Source organism: Jaculus jaculus, chromosome 1 (assembly GCF_020740685.1).
Source record: "Jaculus jaculus isolate mJacJac1 chromosome 1, mJacJac1.mat.Y.cur, whole genome shotgun sequence".
Taxonomy (NCBI): domain Eukaryota; kingdom Metazoa; phylum Chordata; class Mammalia; order Rodentia; family Dipodidae; genus Jaculus; species Jaculus jaculus.
In genome coordinates, this window is record NC_059102.1 from 339,079,390 (window position 1) to 339,100,695 (window position 21,306).

The 21,306-nt window shown below is 38.0% G+C and overlaps 1 protein-coding gene across 1 annotated transcript in view; it reads left to right on the forward strand.

Moving 5' to 3' along the window:
• Positions 1–21,306, forward strand: part of Spata17 (spermatogenesis associated 17) — a 201,843-nt gene that overhangs the window by 5,267 nt on the left and 175,270 nt on the right. Inside the window, exons 2-3 of the mRNA XM_045135438.1 lie at positions 16,661–16,750; positions 18,000–18,081. Of these exons, the coding sequence (XP_044991373.1) occupies positions 16,661–16,750; positions 18,000–18,081 (172 nt within the window). The remainder of the gene's footprint in view (positions 1–16,660; positions 16,751–17,999; positions 18,082–21,306) is intronic.

The following is a 21,306-nucleotide window of genomic DNA, read 5'->3' on the forward strand; positions in this document are numbered from 1 at the left end:
ACTGCCAGCCCTCAATGGAGAGGGGGGTGTGCAGGAACAGAGGTACGGGACTAAACACAGGAATAAATCGTTATGTACCTATCACGTGTATAGCATTTTATTAAATACATTCACAGAAATTATTTCATATTCGCAGTAATTTTATGTTGTGATTATTGTACATAGTTTGTAGAAAAGGAATGTGAGTTTTGAACAGTCTTAAATTATTTCTTAGTGATCAGAAACATCAAACTTCATTTCATCCAAATTTATGCTTCTTGTCAGACATGCTAGCACATGCCTTTATCCCAGCACTCGGGAGGCAGAGGTAGGAGGAATGCTGTGAGTTCAAGGCCACCCTGAGACTACATAGTGAGTTCCAGGTCAGCCTGGGCTAGAGCAAGACCTCACCTTGAAAAACCAAAAAGAAAAAAAGAAAAATTTATACTTCTTATAAGCTACTATATGGAAATCAGTCCCTCAAATGCTTTTCTAAGCTCTGTTTGAGAAAGAGAAAATGCCTGGGTATAATGCTGTTTACAGACTGATGCTCAAACTTCACTGCCTGGTGTCAACCTAGTGTATATAGTCCTTAAATTGGACTAATTCTGGATCTGTTTTCCCGTAAGTGTAGTAAATTTGTGTCTGACCTCTAATGTGATCAACTGATTATCATTCTTTATACATTCTTTTTTGTTTGTTTGTTTTTCGAGTAGGGTCTCTCTAGCTCTAGCCCCAGGCTGATCTGGAATTCACTAATGGAGTCTCAGGGTGGCCTCAAACTCAGGGTGATCCTCTTACCTCTGTCTCTCCAGTGCTGGGATTAAAGGCGTGCACCATCATGCCCAGTATTCTATATATTCTTAATCTAGTAAAGTGGTCAATGCCCTTGAATTTGGACACTAACAAGTCCTGATGACATCAGCCAATAACAGTACAGTTGAATTGATGAGCCCCATCCTTTGATTCTAATTACTGAAATTTCTGTTACAGCTTTACCTAATTTTTATTGATAAAAGAAAACAAAACTTCTTCTAATTAGACAAGGATGACTTATGCCAAAGGGCAGACACATTCAGTCTCACTCTTATCATTGAGATTAAAATACAATCTCATAGACTTTCCTCTTACCATGACTGAACCCTATTCATTGCATCCTCTGGAAAAGAGAAAGAAATTCTGAGTGATATGTTTACTGGAAGGTTACATGATCCGCTGACATCTTACCGAGTACCATATAAAGTCACTATTGAGAACTAGATAATTCTATAGCAATAGTCCAGCAGCTATCTGGACCACACCGTTTGTCTACAAAGCAGGAGAAAGGAGAATACCATTCGCAAATGAATCTTCCAAGTACCTCAGTGAACTGCTGGCCTACGCTATGTATGAAGTCCAAAGGTTTCAATGTTTATCCCATACAAGCCGCACTGTTTCTTGTTGCTTGTTAGGTTTTAAGTCACCATGCTCTTGTTTTTAAGTCTTAATGCTCTTGTATTTTCTCTGTCTTAACTTCTTACTAAGTCCCCAATGTGCTAACATAAGACACAGACAAAGAAGTTACTGTATCTTAATGTGCCTTTCACATGTAAGCTTGTTAATCATTGCCTTATTTGCCTTTAGTAAAGAGTCAGAGACAGTGCTCAGCAGTGTCCTCTCTGGCTCTTCTGCTGCAAGTCTTGTGTCTTCAGTGAACGAGGACCAATTCACTACCCACCACTGCTTGTCCTGGGCAGACACAGTGGTTGCAGAAGTCACCATAGGAGGCCAAAGTGCAAAAGGCGTACCTCAGCACAGTGCATCTTCACAAGCCATTGATGAATCTAATATCTGACCTGAGTACTCTTTTTCTTTAATGAAACTTAAAATTAGACAGTTGTGGTGGGACACACTTGTAATCCCAGTACTTGGGAGGTTTAGGTAGGAGGATAGCCATGAGTTACAGGCCAGCCTGGGTTACAGAGTGTTCCAGGTTATCTTGGATTAGAGTAAAACCTTGCTGCAAACAAAAGCAAACAACTACCCTTAAAATTTATTCATGTTTGGAAATTTTTATTGACATGTTTACAACCTATAAATACATATTTAATGAGGTACATGTATTGTAAATGTGCAGCTAAAACATTTTCACATGTTTTTAAGAGTACTTATGTAGCATTCATCAGATAAAGTTTTTCAGTGTTTGTCATAAAATATGTAAAAGAAACAAATCAAAACATAATAAAAACTATAACTCTGAAACTAATAGCCAATGTTAAATGTATTGATTACGTGAAGGAGATGGTCCCATTTCAAAAGCAAAATGAAAACACATCACAATCTTTCCTATTCTTCATACCTAAAAGAGAACCCTCACTTGCCAACATGTTCACTGCTGACTTAACAGTGGAAAAACAAGTGTAATTTTCACAGGTTGTTAGTCCATTTCTGCCCAGGGGAACAGAACTTATTACTTACTATCAACAATAAACTGACAGAAAAACTTTACAAACCATTTAAGTAAATAACTATTTTAGAGTATGAAGATTAAGCTAAGATATCAGAACAGTCTACTATTTGGAATGAATGAAATAGACATAGAATTTAATAAAATGTGCTGGCATATTGCATGGTGGTGGCACATGCCTTTATTCCCAGCACTTCGGAGGCAGAGGTTGGAGGATCACTGAGGCCTTGGCCTCACGGCAGTCCTCCTATCTCTGCCTCCCAAGTGCTGGGATTAAAGGCATATGCAACCACACCCGTCCTAAACATAATTTCTTTTTGGAAAAGCATACTTTTAGAAATAAACTAGGTACTGGAAGGATGACTTAGCAATTAAGGCATTTGCCTGCAAAGCCAAAGGACCTGGGTTCAATTCTCCCACGTTAGCCCAATGTACAAGGGGTCGCATACATCTAGAGTTCGTTTGCAGTGGCTGGAGGCCCTGGTGTGCCCATTTTCTCTTTCCCTCCCTTCCCCCCCACCTCTGTCTCTGCCTCTCCTTTCTCTGTCAAAAAAATAAAAATAAAAAATTTAAGCCGGGCATGGTGGTGCACACCTTTAATCCCAGCACTCGGGAGGCAGAGGTAGGAGGATCGTCATGAGTTCGAGGCCACCCTGAGACTACATAGTGAATTCCAGGTCAGCCTGAGCTAGAGTGAGACCCTACCTTGAAAACCCAAACAAATAAAAATTATATATATATATGTATATGTATATATATGTGTGTATGTATATGTATATATATATATGTGTATGTATATGTGTGTGTATATATATATATACACACACACACACACACACACACACACACACACACACATACACTAAAATTCCAAGAACACAAAGGAAAACATATCACAAGCTTTTAGTATAGACAGAAAGGAGAAAAAAAGTATTTATCAAAGACCAGCTTGGAATGCTTTATCTACTCAACATAAGAACCTAAGAGACAAAAAAAAAAAAAATCATAGTTACTGTTATTCAAAACTGTATTTAATAATCTTCATAAGTGGCTGGGTGTGGTGGTGCATGCTTTTAATCCCAGCACTCGGGAGGCAGAGGTAGGGGGATTGCTAAGAGTTCGAGGCCACCCTGAGACTACATAGTGAATTCCAGGTCAGTCTGAGCTAGAATGAGACCCTGTTCAGGAAACAACAACAACAACAAAAAAAGCCACACAAAAATTAATAATTTTCATAAAGTTAGTGTACTGGAAATAATATATCAGACATATAAATACTTGAGTTCTACCATTTGTATACACTCATATAAAGAAATATATTCAAGAATTTGCACTATTCTGTAATTAAATAAAGATTGAATTGGAATGAAAGTCTCATGATATTGTAGGAAAAAACAGAAGAAATAATAGAAATAGCCATTTACACTTCCACTCTTAACATTTGTAATTGCATTTAAGGGAGCATTATGTTATGGGATTTATAGGATTTCTTATATACGTAGCCAGAAGAACCCAGCTGGTACTTTGCATGTCCTTTCAAAGACATCACCCTCGCTCATTCAAAAGTTCAGCCTCAGACTTCTGAGGGATTTGGGGCAATGTTCTCTCGACTTAGGCCTTGCATCCCAAATGCTGTGTTCATTATTGTTGTCATGATACCAAATGCCTGATGGAAACAATGTAAGGGAGGAATGTTGTTTGTTGTTCAGTCTGTGGTTACTTAGCTCTGTACACTTGAGCCAAGTGTAAGAACGTGATAGAGGATGATTCTCAGTTCATGCCCAACAGGAAGCAATGAGTGAGACAAGAAGGGGAGCCCAGTACCAGCGCAACAGGGGACTACTCCCTCCAGCTAGGCACCATCTCCAGATGTTCCAGGTCTTCATCATGAGAACTAGTGGGGGGACATGTTATATTCAAACAGTACCGCAAGTTCTTTTTTCAGCTTCTAACATCCAAGAATTTGAGCCCAGCCAGGGTTACAGAGTGAAACCCTATCTATCTCAAAATAAACAATAATTTCAAAGGAAGAAGTAAAGTAGTTAATTAACTGACAATGTGAAATTAAAATAATTTATTCACTGACAATATTACTGTGTAATAAAGAAACCTAGAGCACATACATAAAGAAAGAGCTGTTTCAATAAAAGATGATGCCCTAGTATGGTAGCGCACACCAGCATCCTAGCCCCTGGGGACAGATAGGAAGATCAGACTTTCAGTGCCATCCTCAGCCTTGTAAAGCATCTGGGGCCAGCATTGGATAGATAAGACTTGCCTTAACTTCACCCCCCAAGTAGAAAGGAGAGAAAGAATAAATGAGTAAGGTTCCAGATTATAAGGAGAATGTACAATTGTCTTCTAATTTCAAAATGCAGCAGTATCATTTTAGCAGCATCAAAAAGCATGACATTTCACCCAGAAACATTACTTTTTCTGTTTTCTCTATAATTATGCACTCATGTAGACAAAACTGTATACAAGATAATTTTAGGTAAAAGGTAGTTTATACAAAGATATTGATTAAAGAATTATTTCTTGAAAAAAATGCAAGTAACTTGTATATATTTACAACTGAAGTGACTAAAGGCAAATATAATTGATTTATAATCAGTACTTTAAAAGTAAGTTTTCACCAGACCTGGTAGAAAATGCCTTTAATCCCAACACTCAGGAGATAGAAGTAGGAGGATCACCATGAGTTCAAGGCCACCTGAGACTACATAGTGAATTTCAGGTCAGCCTGAGCTATACTAATACCCTACCTTGAAAAGCAAATAAATAAAGTTTTATATATAATTAATGAAAAAATATTATAGTCAAATTAAGACCAAAAATTGTGGGCTGGAGAGATGGCTTAGCAGTTAAGCACTTGCCTGTGAATCCCAAGGACCCTGGTTCAAGGCTTGATTCCCCAGGACCTACATTAGCCAGATGCACAAGGGGGTGCACGCTTCTGGGGTTCATTTGCAGTGGCTCCAAGACCTGGAATGCCCATCCTCTCTCTCTCTTCTTCTCTCTCTCTTCCCCACTCTTTCTCTCTCTGTCTATCGCCTTCAAATAAATAAAAATAAACAAACAAATTTTAATAAAAAATTTAATAAAAGTAACTCTTACAAATGTAAAATTTCATAGTATCCCTATATCATGAATCTTGAATCAAACAACTAGCAACCTGTAAACAGTATTAAGATTTATATTTTAAAATCTGGGGTGTATTAGACAGATTCAGGTTCGCTGAGATAAACTTTCAGACCAGGCACAGTTATGGAGGAAGGGATATTTATTGAAGCTTACAGATCCAGGGGAAGTTCCATAAATGGCAGAAGAAGCTGGCCTGCCTTCACAGGACCAAGCAGAGAGAGAGAAGCACAAGCCTAAAACCAAAAGCCACAGCATACTTCAGGAACTCCTGTTAGGCACACTTTGCATATCTTTAGATTGAAACCCACCACCACACCTTAAAATCCACTCAGTGATACTGCCTCCAGCCAGGTGGCTGCAGATGCAAACTACAAACAAACAACTGAATATATTGAGGACCATCTATTCTATTCAAACCACCACATGGAGGGTGGGGGAGAATAAAGTAAAATTTTAATTTCTTTTTCTTGTTTTATGGGAAGCATTTAGTAGCCATACACTATTTGTGAAATTAAAAAAAAAGTGTTCTAAGGCAAAAATTTTGTTTTTAAAACATAAAATTAAACATATAAAATAAAGTAACAATGATACCTCTTACAGCCAGGTGGCTAGAAATCCAAGCTACAAGCTTTAATAAAACTCCTGAATCAGCCGGGCGTGGTGGTGCACACCTTTAATCCCAGCACTCGGGAGGCAGAGGTAGGAGGATTGCCATGAGTTCAAGGCCACCCTGAGATGACAGAGTTAATTCCAGGTCAGCCTGGACCAGAGTGAGACCCTACCTCAAAAAACCAAAAAAAAAAAAAAAAAAAAAAACTCCTGAATCAGGGCTGCAGAGATGGTTTGGTGGTTAAGGCACTTGCCTACAAAGCCTAAGGACCCAGGTTAGACTTTGCCAGAACCCATATAAGCCCGATGAACATGGTGGTGCATGCATCTGGAGTTTGTTTGCAGTGGCTGGAGGAACTGGCATGCCCATTCTCTCTCTGTCTAATAAATACATAAATAAGAAAAATTTTAAAAAAACTCCTGAATCTATTAGGAGACATCCATTCAAACTAACAAACACATCAACATATCTGATATTAGGACAGTGAATATGGAAAATTTAATATTTAAAATACTTATACTTTATTTGGTGATGAGAAAGACAGGATATTGGGTTTTTATTCTAGTATTTATTCATAGCTAATATACCTGGGTCAGACTGAACACGTTTTGTCAAAAACCAAAAGCATTTCTTTGCATATTACTAGAAAGTTATTTAACCACATATTGTCTTTTCACTTTCTATTTACTGTCAGTTAATTCCTGGCCACTGATAACACTCTGGAATCTAGTGTTAACCAGGGTTATAGAACTTACTTTTGGTTGATGATAAAATGACTAGAAACTTACTACTTTTTCTTCATATTTTATTACATTGCTGGTAATACTTTGGATCTTTCATCATTATTACTTCATTTATTATTCACTGTGATGATACTGATCATAATAAATTCATTTCAAATTCATGTAGATGTCATATTTTATTCACTGCTATAGGATTTTCATTATAATTTGGAACTAATTATTATACCATTAAAATAAAGTGTTACCCACATTTTTCACTTTAAAAATGAAATGTCTAGCAGTCCATGACATATTGTATGAATATTTGGCATCCCAGTGGTAATCCACAGATCTGTACATTTCATTTTTTAAGTAATTAAAAGAGAGCAACAGGAAAATGTGTGTAGAAGTCAAATTTCAGTGATTAAGTTAAAGCTACTAAGTAAGATAACTCTGAGGCAATTCTTTAGTGTTTCTTTTAATTATGATGTATAGTTCTTAATATAACATATATTTTTATTTATTTGCATTATTGCTAATACTCCAAAAAAGGATTATTTGATTTTCCACATGACTGATTTCATCAACAGAGACTTTAAAACTCAAAACACTGTGAATTTGATGGCTTGTCCTCTGCTTTTTTGATGACAGTTATGAACCAATGATGAATCCTCTGTGCCATGTTTACATTTTTTCTCCCTCTATTGTCATTGTTGGTAAGTGGTCTGAAAGTAGAAGTAAATGGTTTCATTAATGCAAGAAACTATTGAAATTGAAAAGTAAATTTAGTATAGTCATCTTCAGTGTTCAGAAACAAGTCGGTCCACTTTCTCCTATTGGCATGAGTTTTATTTTTCATTAGCCTTGCTGAATGAGATTAACACCTTCAGTCTTTGAGTTGCCTGGCTGAATGAACATGGTAGTGCTGTGTCTTTGCTATGTGTGTAATGCAAGACATTATTATGTCTCCCTATCACATGTTGTTGTTGACTAGGGTTAAAATCTAAAAGAAAAATGAAAACATCCCTTTAATGATGCTTCCCCTTAAACAGTGATGTTATTTTCCATGTAATTCTCTCCACATTTCATATTTATGAAATCATGGTCTTCCTTTCATGCGGCTTTCGATTAACTTCTATGACACTGAACTTTAATTGTCTGATAATTGGACCTTGTTTTATTTTTTTTTCGTATTTAATGTCTTTTACTCTAATTTTTTATGAACTAAAGTATAGCAGTCAACTTCTCAGTGCTGGAACAAAATATCTGACAAAAATAAGATTAAGGGGGAAAAGGTATACTTCAGCTTAAAAGTCTAGGTTATAGTCCATCATGGCAGCATAGGCCTTGCACAGGGCTCAAAGCAGCTGATGACATTCAGTCCATGGTAAAGAAGCTGAGCAGAACAAGGAAGGCTGCTGCCTAGCCAGCTCTCTTCTTCTTCTACAGTCAAGGCCCCCAGCCCATGGAACGGTGCAGCTCATAGTAAGGCAGGGCTTCCCACTTCAATTTATCTCATTAAGATAATCTTTCACAGACATCCAAGTACCTAACCTAATGTACATAATACTTCACAGGTGATTCTAGGTCCTCCAGATTTGATAATCCATATAAACTGTCACAAGACTTTAGGCACAAACATACCACACTTAAGGGACAAACCTCTACCCCTTGCCTCCATATTTCATGGCCATGTCATATGGACAAAAAGGGGAGAGCTTGCATAGCTCCACCTCTCGAGCTGTGCTGCCTATAGCCTTTTTCCTGGACTGTATCCACAGTGAACAAACAGCTTTTCTTGGTCCAGGTCCAACATTGTGGGGTCTACATTGTAGTTGGTGGTTCATCTCCACAGCTTTGAGCAGTTGTCTCTTGTGGTCTCTATGGGGGACTATGAACCTCCACTTGCTTAGCCTCAGTGGCTCTCTAGAACAATGGTGCAATATTCCCTGGCCTCTAACATCTCACAGTTTTCATTCTTCTTTTTTTTTCTGTTCAGCTAATTTATTTTACAGTTTTCAAGTCCAAGCCCAGACATATATTTATTCCCCATTCTTCTAAAACAGTACCATGTAGGCAATGCTGCCAAGTTCTGCCGTCAGTTTGGGATGAATCCTGGCACCCTGGGAACCCGGCTACAGCAGTTTCTACATGTTGACCTTGGGGAACAGAGATCTCTTTCAGAATCTTCCCTCCAGGAATTTGCTTTCAAAAAAAATTTGCATTCTTCTAATCTTCAGTTTTCAATGGATTAGGTCTTGAACTGTTGGAGTCAAATTATTTTGTTATCCTTCTGCCTTAGTCTCCTGAATGATGGGACTATAGAAACAGATGGCAACTCTTGGATAACATCTATTTTGAATAATCACTATTGACTACTCTTTCTACTCAGTCCTTTACATAATACCAGAAATATTTCTGTCTAAGGTCATTACTACAGAAACTTTAAAGAAGAAAGTCAATTTAAGATTAAAAGAAACATACATGTTTTAAATACTAAGTGCAGAGGTAGGATATGAACCTAGTTATTTCTGCAAGGATAATGTGCTTTCCTAGAACCTAGCATTTTAACTAGGCCAGGGCACAGTTCATATTATTTTTAGATGTTCAAATTTCCTAGCTCTTAGTATGCAGAAGAATTTTATATTTCTCTTAAACTTGAAAATTTATTCATAGTTTTCTAAGAGGTTGTATTAGTTTATTTCATTTTTCGTGTTTTAATTACAAAGTATTGCATTGCTATTATATAATGATGTGATAAATTCAGAAGTTCATGAATTTCTCCTATTAGATTTCATTCCTCAAAGATAGCCATTTTAATATCTTCCTCCATACAGAATCACATATTCTGTGCATATATTCATATACACATTCAGTTAAATGTGCTTTTCACAAATAAAAGAGCATTAAATACTACATTTTATCCTCCTTCTTTATGTTATGGGGTCCAGTGTCATACAAGTAAGACTATCAACTCACAGAATGTAAAGCAAAGTTTTCTTGGGTAGAAAGAAACAAAAAGAGGAAAGCTAGCATGCCAGGTCTGCATCCCAGAGTTCAGGATCTCAAGATGTAACCCTGATCTATTGGGAGTATCAGCTTTTATTGGAAATAACCACAGGATGTTTATAGTAAAAACAGAATTGGGAGTTAAACCACAAAGTTACATACTGTCAAACAAGGCGGGAGGGGGGTGCTAAAACAAGAAGTCACAAGGTTACATAGATCACATAGGCAGAACTGAGGCAAGAAACATTCTATGCTATGTAATCACAAAGATATTTAGAAACAAAGTAATCCAGGAAGGTCAGGGTACACTGCCTAGAGAGATCATCCCATTCCTTAGGCAACGGTAAACGTCTGCATTGCACAGAGGGGCCATCCCATTCCTCTTACATTCTACTTTCTAATTTACAATAATGTTTTATATGCTTATGTTAAGACATATTGATCTACTTAATTTTTTTACAAGAAAAAAATTGTTTTCTCTTTTGTGTCTATACTTGGCTTGTTCTTTAAGGGTGTTCCTATTACTTCAGTAGTACAGTGGTATGTCACACAAAAGCATAAATGTCTAGACCTCTAAGTACTTATAGTTATGAACATATGGTATAGGCCTAATTTTTTGGTCTGGAGGAGAGGTTGAAAGATGTGTCCATTTGTCTACTCAGGTCTGATTCAGCTGACCCAGCCCTCCAGTGTGCCTGACCCTGAGGCATATGGAATTTGCTTGCCTCTGTCTCACCTTGTTTTTATTCAGGTGTATTTGTAGCATCTTTTCCCAGCATGCCACAAGTGAATCTGATAGAGGAAGAGTCCATGAGACACCATTTTCATTAGCCAAATTTCTTAATGCCTGTGATGTTTTGAATAGATGCCCCCCAATATATTCAGTGTTTCATTAATTGTTAGTTTGCATCTGCAGCCACCTGGCTGTAGGAAGTATAACTGGGCAGATTTTAGGGTCCAACCCTACGGTGTGCTGGTGGGTTTGAAATTCCAATCTAAAGACATGTAAACTGCCTGGAGTTCCTGAACTATGTTTGTTTGTGGTGTGGCCTTTTTTTTTGGGGGGGGGGGGGAGCTTATGGCTTTCTCTCTCTGCTTGGACCTATGAAAGCAGGCCAGCTTCTACCATTATGGACCTTCCCCTGGTTCTGTAAGCTTCAATAAATATGCCTTCCTCCATAATGCCTGGTCTGGAAGTTCATTTCAGCAAACTTGAAGCTGTCTGCTACAGTGCTCATCTGCAGTATGAGCTGACATGGACAGCTTTCTTTCAAGTGCACAGAAATGTGCATTTCCTTATAACACATGGAGGGATTTTTGAGAGAATGCATGGCATGATAATGATGTACACATTTCATAATGATGTATAAATTTTATCACACATATTTGCAACATAACATTTACAGGGATCTCCATTATGCATACTCAAAATTATCTATCACATCAGTAAGCTGCCTTGACAGAAGAAATCCAAGAATATTTAAAATTTTGAGTATGCAGATAGATAGGTACCCTATATCACATAGCCCAGGTGGATCTCAAACTCACTCTGCAGACCACAATACCTTTGAATTAATGATCCTCCCAAAGGTACAGATTACTGGTAGGCACCACTATACTTGGCTCTATTTTTATATATTCATCAGTATTTATATTTAAATACTTTCTAAACTGAATTTTGCATAATCCTTTATGAAAGTTAATTCCATCAATAGATAATTAATTTTCACAGTGCCACAATGCAACCAGATCATTATTTCTTTTTCAACCTGATACCAAAAATGGCAGTTTTAAGGTGAATTCATTTTGTGGATTATGGGAGGCTAGTCAGGCCACCAATTGCTGGATACTCCTCCTTAGGCTGAGTTATTAGAAGCCCAGACTAGGTTTCCTGACTTCTTATCTTCAGCAATGCGACTGTTAGGCCAGGACAAAATGGAGTCCCTGAGGACAGCAGGAGGGTGACAGGAAGTGGGTCACCCACATTCTTCAGTCACCCAGGCATTATCCCTTTCTTGCCTCCTTATCTCCCACCTGGTCACTGTTCTGGTCTCACACACACTAGCTATTTCCCTTCTTCACCTTCCCTAACTGAAGAGCTCTATATAGCCCACTATCTTTAATCTCAAAGTTGGATGTGCTCTGCTCTTGAGAGTCAGTCAGCTCGTGTTCTTCCCAAATAAAAGTTTCCATCTTTGCCTAAAAGTGATCTACATGGTCTTGGTCACTCATGAACCTGACAACTGTTACATAAAAGATTTTGATAATCATGATTAAAAAAAAAAGACTTTTTCTTTCTTACAAAACATTTTATTTGAGAGCGAAAGAATGGGCATGCCACGGGCTCTAGCCACTGCAAGTGAACTCCAGATTCATGTGCCGCCTTGTGCATTGGCTTATGTGGATCCTGGGGAATTGAATATGGGTCTTTAGGCTTCACAGGCAAACACTTGAGCTGCTAAGCCATCTCTCCAGCCCCTTTCTTTTCTTTTCTTTCTTTTTTTTTAAGAATGAAGACATTGTTTCTCTAAAACAAACAAATCTAAACTGTTCTCTATTTTATAGAGATTTTTATTTTTCTATATAGAGATGAATCTCACTGTGTAACCCAGGCTGTCCTCAAAATGGTGATCCATCTGAATGGTGATCCATCTGCCTAGGTTTCCTGGGTATTTCGATTACAAATGTGTACCACCACACCCAGCATGACGATTTGAATATGTGAGTGTGTGTGTGTGTGTGTGTGTGTGTGTGTGTGTGCCCTGTGCACATGATCACAGAAAGCAGAGGAGAGCACCGGGTGCTTGTCGCTGATCTCCACGACGATCTCTCACTGATTCCGGAGCTGTTATTTGCAAGAACTGCAGTGATTCTCCAGTCTCTGTCCCTGACAGGACTGGCATTACTGGCCTGTATGGCTATGCCCAGCTGTTTACATGGGTACTACAGAATTGAGCTCCGTAGTCTCAGAGCTTCTCAAGCCCTGATATTTACACAGTAAGTGTTCTTACTTACTGAACTATCTCTCCAGCCCTAGAAATGACACTTTGATGATTGCCTTTATAAATAAATTTTCCCCATTCTATGATTCTTTTGTTAAAAAAAAAGCCTTTATTTAAAAAAAAAAACATGTCTAGAAAAAGAACATTTCCCCTGATTTGTTTTCTAGTTAATTGCTTTCCCAGTTGATATTTCATGTATATCTGTTCTGTATATGTGTGATGGCTATTTCTGAAGTGCTTCACCAAATTGAAGACTGTGCTACTCCTTGTGGTTCACATAGTGACCCTGAAGTGACCTTAGATGTGTCAGATTTCAATGTCATGGTTTTCATGTCCTTTGACCTTAGTGACAATGTTTTTTCTTACCTGTACTGTTTCTCATGTTGTATTTTACTGGTGTGTGTCATTTCTTATCAAGCCATCTAACAGTGCTTATATCAGCCTAAGACAGATATTTTCTCAAATATTCTGAAAAGTTCAACTTTTAACTTATATATTTAGGTGGGCAAGAGGGCACACATGCCCTCTTTTTGAGACAAGTTCTCTCTTATTCTTACTAGCATACAAGCACCAATGCAGCTGGCCTGCAAACTTCTAGATTCTCTTGGCTCCATCACCTAATGACATAAGTGTGTGGGAATCAAAAATTCTTATGCTTGGGGCTGGAGATATGGCTTAGAGGTTAAAGCCCTTGCCTGTGAAACCTAAGGACCCCGGTTTGATTCTCAAGTACCCAGTAAGCCAGATGCTCATGGTGGTGCATGTGTCTGAGTTTGCAATGACTGGAGGCCCTGGCATGCCCATTCTCTATCTATCTGCCCCCCCCATAAATAAATAAAATATTGTGATGGAGGGATGGCTTAGTAGTTAAGGCATTTGCCTGTAAAGCCAAAGGACCCAGGTTTGATTCCCCACGACCCACATTAGCCATATGAACAAGGGGCACATGAATCTGGAATTCATTTGCAGTGGCTGGAGGCCCTGGTGTGCCCATTTTCCCTCTCTCCCTCTTTTCATGACAAATAAATAAGTAAACAAAAATAAAATATTTGAGAAAATATTTTTAAAATGCATATGACACTTTGCATCTGGGTTTCTGTGGGTACAGGGAAATCGAACTGAAGCCAGAAAGCTTGCAAACAAATATCTTTTAACAGCTGTCCCATCTCCCCAGCCCTGAAAATTCAAATGTTTACAACCTATACAAATAAACTCATATTAAAAGAAGAGAAATTATGTGGTCTTTCTTCTAGATGCTAGAGTCAGTTCACATTCTTAGTCTCTCTATTTTATTGTCTTAAGGAGACTGGGGCACTAGGAACTCAGCAGTATTTTTGAAAGTGATTACATGTATTATTTTGCTTTTTCCTTTACCTTGATGTTTGTTTTTCTCCACTCACTTCCCTTATACTCTTTTAATAACTTTTTTAAAATTTTACCTCCCCTATGCATTCCTTTAGAAGCAATGATGACTTAGAACCCAGCATCTGAAGAAAGACAATTTAGACTCAAATCTGAGCTCTGACACTTACTCAAGACACTAACTTGGGCATATCAATAGTCTTATAATAGCACCTACTGTGTTAAAGGATGATTATAGTAGCTCAGAATGCTTGCCTGGTGTGCATGATCTCAGCTCTCCAAAAATAAAGGGTGTGTGTTTAATAGATGTATAATACCGCTGAAAAGATTATATATGAGTTAATTTACTGCTATGTGAATGCCAGAAACAGTGTCTGGTACATAGAGTAATAATTAATAAATGATTTTTCTCTGTATTTCAGCATCTCTGTTTACCTATATTATTAAGGTATAGGGATCCCATTGGTCCTTCAGCAACTCTAAAATCCTAAATTAGAGAAATATTTTAATATAAGGAGTAGATATATTTTGAACTTAGAAGTAGCATGTGTTCTTGAAATGAATCTGCCAATAAGCATCATGTCCCAGCATGGGGAAGCACTTTTTAGTGTCAAGAACAATTCCAGTTATCTCTTGTAGGCACTGCAATTTCAGTAAAGGACAAAATACCTAAGACTATTGCCTTTCAGAGTTTAAGGTTTAATGTAAGAGACTGTCATCATATGACCCTTAAATACAATTCTGCTATATTATGAAGAAAAGCTGTATGAGCAGAAATTGGAAAAGCCTAGCTGTAGTTCGGGACGCCAAAAAGATACTCTAGAAGACCTTAAGCTTCTCCCCCTCACATGAGCCAGGAGCACATCATAGAAATCTCCCCTTCTACTTGGCGTGTGTGGTGTTTGCATGCCACAGTGACTGGGAATCCTTCTGTCCTCATGGTCCAGTGTGGTCATATCCTGTGATGTCCAGAAAAGGCTTTGTGTAGTACGACATTATCGTAAGGTAGATCTCCTGCTTATTGTCAGGGAGTGACACTGTGGTCTCATTTTTCTTATGGATTGGCCACACTTGACCATACCTTGCGAATGTTCTAATTGGTATGAATGCTGTCCACACCATATTTTACAACTGGGTCATTTATGAATGTCCTCTCTTTGCTCCTGCGGGTCCTCCTCTGTCAGGCTATCTAGGTAATGTTGCTGCGTATATACAACTGAAGTCCCTTCACTTGATTCTCCAACTTCGTGTTGATAGCAGATGAGTGGCTAGTCTGTGCTCCTTCTCTCAGCCAACTTCATACTGTTGTGCACAACTTGTATGGTTGGACACACTTATCTGTTCTGTTTCATTATAAATGTATGTTATTTAGCTATATGAAATCTATGTTGTAACCTAGCATAGAAACAAAAAATAAACCTTTCCCAAAAAAAGCACAATTCTGAGGGTTTTTTTTTTTTTTTTTTTTTGATTTTTCGAGGTAGGGTCTCACTCTAGCCCAGGCTGACCTGGAATTCACTATGGAGTCTCAGGGTGGCTTCGAACTCATGGCAATCCTCCTACTGCCTCTGCCTCCCAAGTGCTGGGATTAAAGGCGTGCGCCACCACACCCGGCTAATTCTGAGTTTTTCAACAAGACAGGCTTCCCCATTTTACCCACCTTATTTATTCAGAAAACTTGAAATGCTCAATGTTTGCCAACCAGAATTCTAGAAGAAAAAATTACTCTGTGGGACATTGCAGATGGCTGAGGTGATAGCATTTTATCAACTGGGAATAGAAAAGCATTTTAGTAAAATTAAAATAGATAAATAAATATCCTTGATTCAACCATTTCTTAAAGTCAGGAAGATCTAAGAATTGAGTTTATGTCTTTATAAGCCCATGACCCCATCCACCATCTTCTTTCACTGAAACAGGCTTTCTGAGAATTCTAACAAGAGGAGGCATTCTGTAATAGATTCATTTTAATTAGAAGTAATCCATTTACTGGGTAAATAGCTTCAATATGCATTTTTATTTTCCATAATACACAGGTTGTGGCATTAAGAGCATAAGTTCAAATAATTATTTTTAAATAATGACAAAAATAGCACATTTTTTCATTTCCTAATAAAAATTGCTCATAAATTAATTAGTTACAAGGAAGGTGATTATAAAAATAATAAAGCTGTGGGAAGCTACTGGCTTCTCAGAAAAAGGTTATTTTTTAAGGCACAGCTCAGGATTTTAAAAAATGTGTTTTTTATTTAGTGTTTTAATTTCATTTAAAATGACATTTGAAGTATAATTAAGGTCTTAGAAGAATTAAAAATTAAGTTTAACAGGCCAACTTGGTCTTCAATTCCATCACTCACTAATAAGATCCTTCCTCACTTTGTCTTAGTGTTGTCGATGAATTTAGAAAGAAAGAATATGATGCAGCAGTGAAAATCCAGAGCTGGTTCCGAGGGTGTCAAGTCCGGGCATACATAAGGTATATCCAATTTATCATGGGAACCTCAGGAATAACATGAAAATATATTTCATACAGGGTAATACTCACACTCTCTAGTAGTAGATAGACTCAGCTTGTTGGGGATTCTACTTTGTAATCAATGTCTACTGGAAGTTAGGTTTCCACATTTCTCTTGACTTCTATACACACTAGAAAATGGTAGTAAAATGAGGTTGGATAGATGCCTTAGCTGTTAAAGGGTGCTTGTTTACAAGCCTACCAGCCAGGGTTCAATCTCCTAGCCACCTGTGTAAAGACGGACAGGCCTTTGTTTGCAGTGGCAAGAGGCCCTGGAGTCCCTTCCCCTAGTATGTGCGAACAACAACAAAAAACTAGTCGAAGAATTACAGTAAAAGTATTTTTTTTTCAGCAAAAGTATTTCTTAATTCAGCTGACCCATAAGCTCTTGGCTTACATTGATTATAGAACATAAGAGAATGAAGAAGAAGGTCATTGCTTCTTGGCTTCAAGAATCATTTCTCTAAAGCTTACCATGATTGGCACCAGTAATTTTTGAGTCATTAGTTAGCATACTACTGTGATCTGTGTTATAGTTCTAACCCTCAGAAAGATTTAAGCCACAGCCTGGTGGTACAGGCCTATTTGCTTAGCTACTTGGGAGGCTGAGGTAGGAGGACTATTAAGTTCAAGGCTAGCCAGGGCTATAGAGAGAACCTGGGCAACTTAAACAATGAGCCAAAGATGTAAACAGAGGGCGGAGGTTATAGCTCCATAGAGCACTTGCCTAGCATGTAAAATGCCCTAAGGTTAATATATAGCAGTAATCGGTAATAACTAATGTAAATAATTAAAATTAAAATATTATTTAATATAACCCCAAAGAGATACTTGTGTTATTTGTGTCTCTTCTTCCCTTTTTTAAATATTTAACTCAATGTCAGGATACGTTCCTGCTTTGTGAAAGTGGATGGAGGCAGTCGTGGTGGCACTTCCAACACTCAGAAGGCAGAAACAGGAGAACCACCACATGCTCAAAGGCAGACTAGTCCACATGGCAAGTTCCAGACCAGCCGTCTCAAAAATAAACATAAATACATACATAAATATGTAAATACCTATAAATAAATGTGAAATGAAGTAAAATAACCCTACACATAGCTAAGCTTTGAATTTGACCATGTGATTTAGGAAAGTGCATTTTAAACAAAAATATAAGATAAGACCTTTTTCAATGAAAGCATACTAATAATCATACTTTTTATCCTAGGCATTTGAACAGAGTAGTAACAATCATGCAAAAGTGGTGGAGAGGGTACCTAAGCAGAAAACATTACCAACTTGTTGTTCAGGTAAATATCACATTTCTATAAGTATGTCAACATCCTAGTCAAACAACATACTGTAACTTATTTATTTGCTTATAATTTTGGTGTGGTTTAGAAGTTACTGGTGATAAACTACAATACAAAGACTGTTACCATTTCAATGGGAAATGTTAGGAGGTGTGGCCTGGCTGGAACAAGTAGGACACTGGAGAGATGTCTTCCTATTCATATGACATGACCGCTTTTCCCCCTTCCTTTTCACATTGTGTGACAGCTGCCTGATAAATGCCATCATCCTTTGATTTCCATGAATCCAGTATGTTGCCATCACTCCTAATACAGTGCCTGGCACACAGTAGGCAGGCCTGCTGTGAGCCTTGGAATAGAGGAGTAGATAAAAGCACTAATATTGTTTTAACTCTGCTACAGTTTCTCCCTTTGACAAGTTGAAGCTATAAGTTAAACCTGGCCAGTCATCTGTCTGATTATAGCATGTCTAATTTATTGTTCTTCTCTTATTTTCATTAAAAACATGCCTTAAAAACATAATTCTTTGAGCCAGGTGTGGTGCCACACATCTTTAATCCAGCACTTGGGAGGCAGAGATAGGGGTGTCACCATGAGTTAGGGGTCACCCTGAGACTACAAAGTGAATTACAGTTCAGCCTGCACTAGAGCAAGACCCTACCTCAAAATATATATATATATATATGTATGTATATACATATACATATATGTGTGTGTGTGTGTGTGTGTGTGTGTGTGTGTGTATGTATATATAAGCTGGGCATGATGGGGCACGCCTTTAATGGACACACCAGGGCCTCTAGATGCTGCAAACAAACTCCAGATGAGTGCGCCCCCTTGTGCATCTGGCTCACGTGGGTCCTGGGGAATCGAGCCCCAAATTGGGGCACTTAGGCTTCACAGGCAAGCACTTAACCACTAAGCCATCTCTCCAGCTCATGTGCTGGTTTTTTAAAAAAATATTTTATATTTATTTATTTATTTATTAGAGAGAGAGAGAGAATGGGCACACCAAGGTCTCCAGCCACTGCAAACGAACTCCAGGTGCATGTGCCTCCTTGTGCATCTGGCTAATGTGGTTCCTGAGGAATCGAACCTGGATCCTTTGGCTTTACAGTCAATCAGCTTAACCACTAAGCCATGCCTCCAGCCCCTTTTCTGCTGGTTTTTGTTGATTGTGTATGTTGCTCGGTTGAAGTTTAGAATTTGCCAGGAAATTGTTCCACTCAGTCCACTAGAATATTTAGCAAGCAAACTCAACACTCAGGATTAGTTCTGCAGCTGGATTGGGGTACAAGAGCTGCACCTGGCACCTTGAACTCATATCGTGAGGGTGTACAGAGGTGTGTGACCATCTCTGGGAACAATGCAGATAAGTAGAAAATCCAAGGATTACATCAATTCAGGATGCAAAAGTCGCTACATTATAATACAAGAAACTCAAAGAATCAAGACAATCAAGTGCCATCCAAAATTATAAATCCATCAGAAATGATCACCAATGAGACTCTTTGAGATGAAATGCCTGACAAAGATTTCAAGAAAATGATGGTATGCATGCTCAAAGAAGAAATCGGAGAAGAAATGAAGGGAATCAAAGAAGAAAACAATAAAGAAGAAAACAAAATTCTGAAAGAGAACATAGGAAACCAGCTTAAGGAAATAAGGAGGTCATTACAAGACATGAGTAAGGAAATGGAAATACTGAAGAAAAACCAGGCTGAAATCTTGGCTCTGAAGAATATAGTCAGTGAAATAAAAAACTGTGGAAAGTCTCACCAATAGAATGGATGAAGGAGAGAACAGAATATCTAAACTAGAAGATCAGGAGGTAGATCTAATACAGTCCAACAAAGAGAAAGACAAGCTAATAGCAAGGTATGAATGGCAATTTCAAGATATCTGGAACACAACGAAAAGAACAAACATAAGAATTCAGGGCATAATAGAAGAAGAATTTCAATCCAGAGGCTTAAAAGGTGTTTTCAACAAAATCATAGGCAAAAAAATTACTCAAATTGTGAAAGAAATATCAATCCAAATACAAGAAGCTTTTAGAACACAAAACAGACAAAATGTAGAAAGAACCTCTCCTCGCCATGTTATACTTAAACTACTAAACACACAAACCAAAGAAAATATATTGAAAGCAGTTAGAGAGAAAAGGCAAATCACCTACAAAGGCAAACTCATAAGAATAACTGTAGATTACTCAAACTTTAAAAGCCAAAAGGGCTTGGAATGATGTATTTCAAGTTCTGAAAGATAACAACTGTCAACCAAGATTACTTTATCCTGCAAAGCTATCTATCCAAGTTGATGGAGAAATAAGGATATTCTACAACAAAAACAGGCTAAAGGAATTTATGACAACTAAACCAGCTCTACAGAAAATACTTGAAGGAATTCTTTTATATTTTTTTTTATAATTAACAATTTCCATGATTGTAAACAATATCCCATGGTAATTTCCTCCCTCCCTCCACTTTCCCCTTTGAAACTCCACTCTCCATCATATTCCCTTCCCCTCTCAGTCAAGTCTTTTATTTTGATGTCATCATCTTTTCCTCCTATTATGATGGTCTTGTGTAGGTAGTGTCAGGCACTGTGAGGTCATGGATATCCTGGCCATTTTGTGTCTAGAGGAGCACGTTGCAAGGAGTCCTACCATTCCTTTGGCTCTTACATTCTTTCTGCCACCTCTTCCTCAATGGACCCTGAGCCTTGGAAAGTGTGATAGAGATATTGCAGTGCTGAGCACTCCTCTGTCACATCTTCTCAGTACTTGTGATGCCTCTGAGACATCCCAAGGTCACTGCCATCTGAAAAGAGAAAGTTCTCTAATGAAAAAGTGAGAGTAGCATTAATATATAGGTATAAACATTAAGAGAAGTACTTATTGGGCAGTTTGATGAGCATAGTATATATATTTAGCCAGACAGCAGCAGATGTTACACCCCTCATGTAAGGCTCATGACTACCACTGTTGTAGGTTGTCAGTATCAGGGATGTATTCCATCCCATGGAGTGGGCCTCCAATCAAATTAGTCAAATTTGGATTCCCCCAAACAGATGTGCCACCATTGCATACGTTGACTCATTTGGCCTGGCTGGCAAAATATTAGGCTTGTAGTGTCCACTGTGGAGTATCTTCAGTGGTAATTTCTCTCTCCCATTGAACTGGATGCAGTGTGGCTTTTTTCCAGCTTTCTGTTAGTTGGT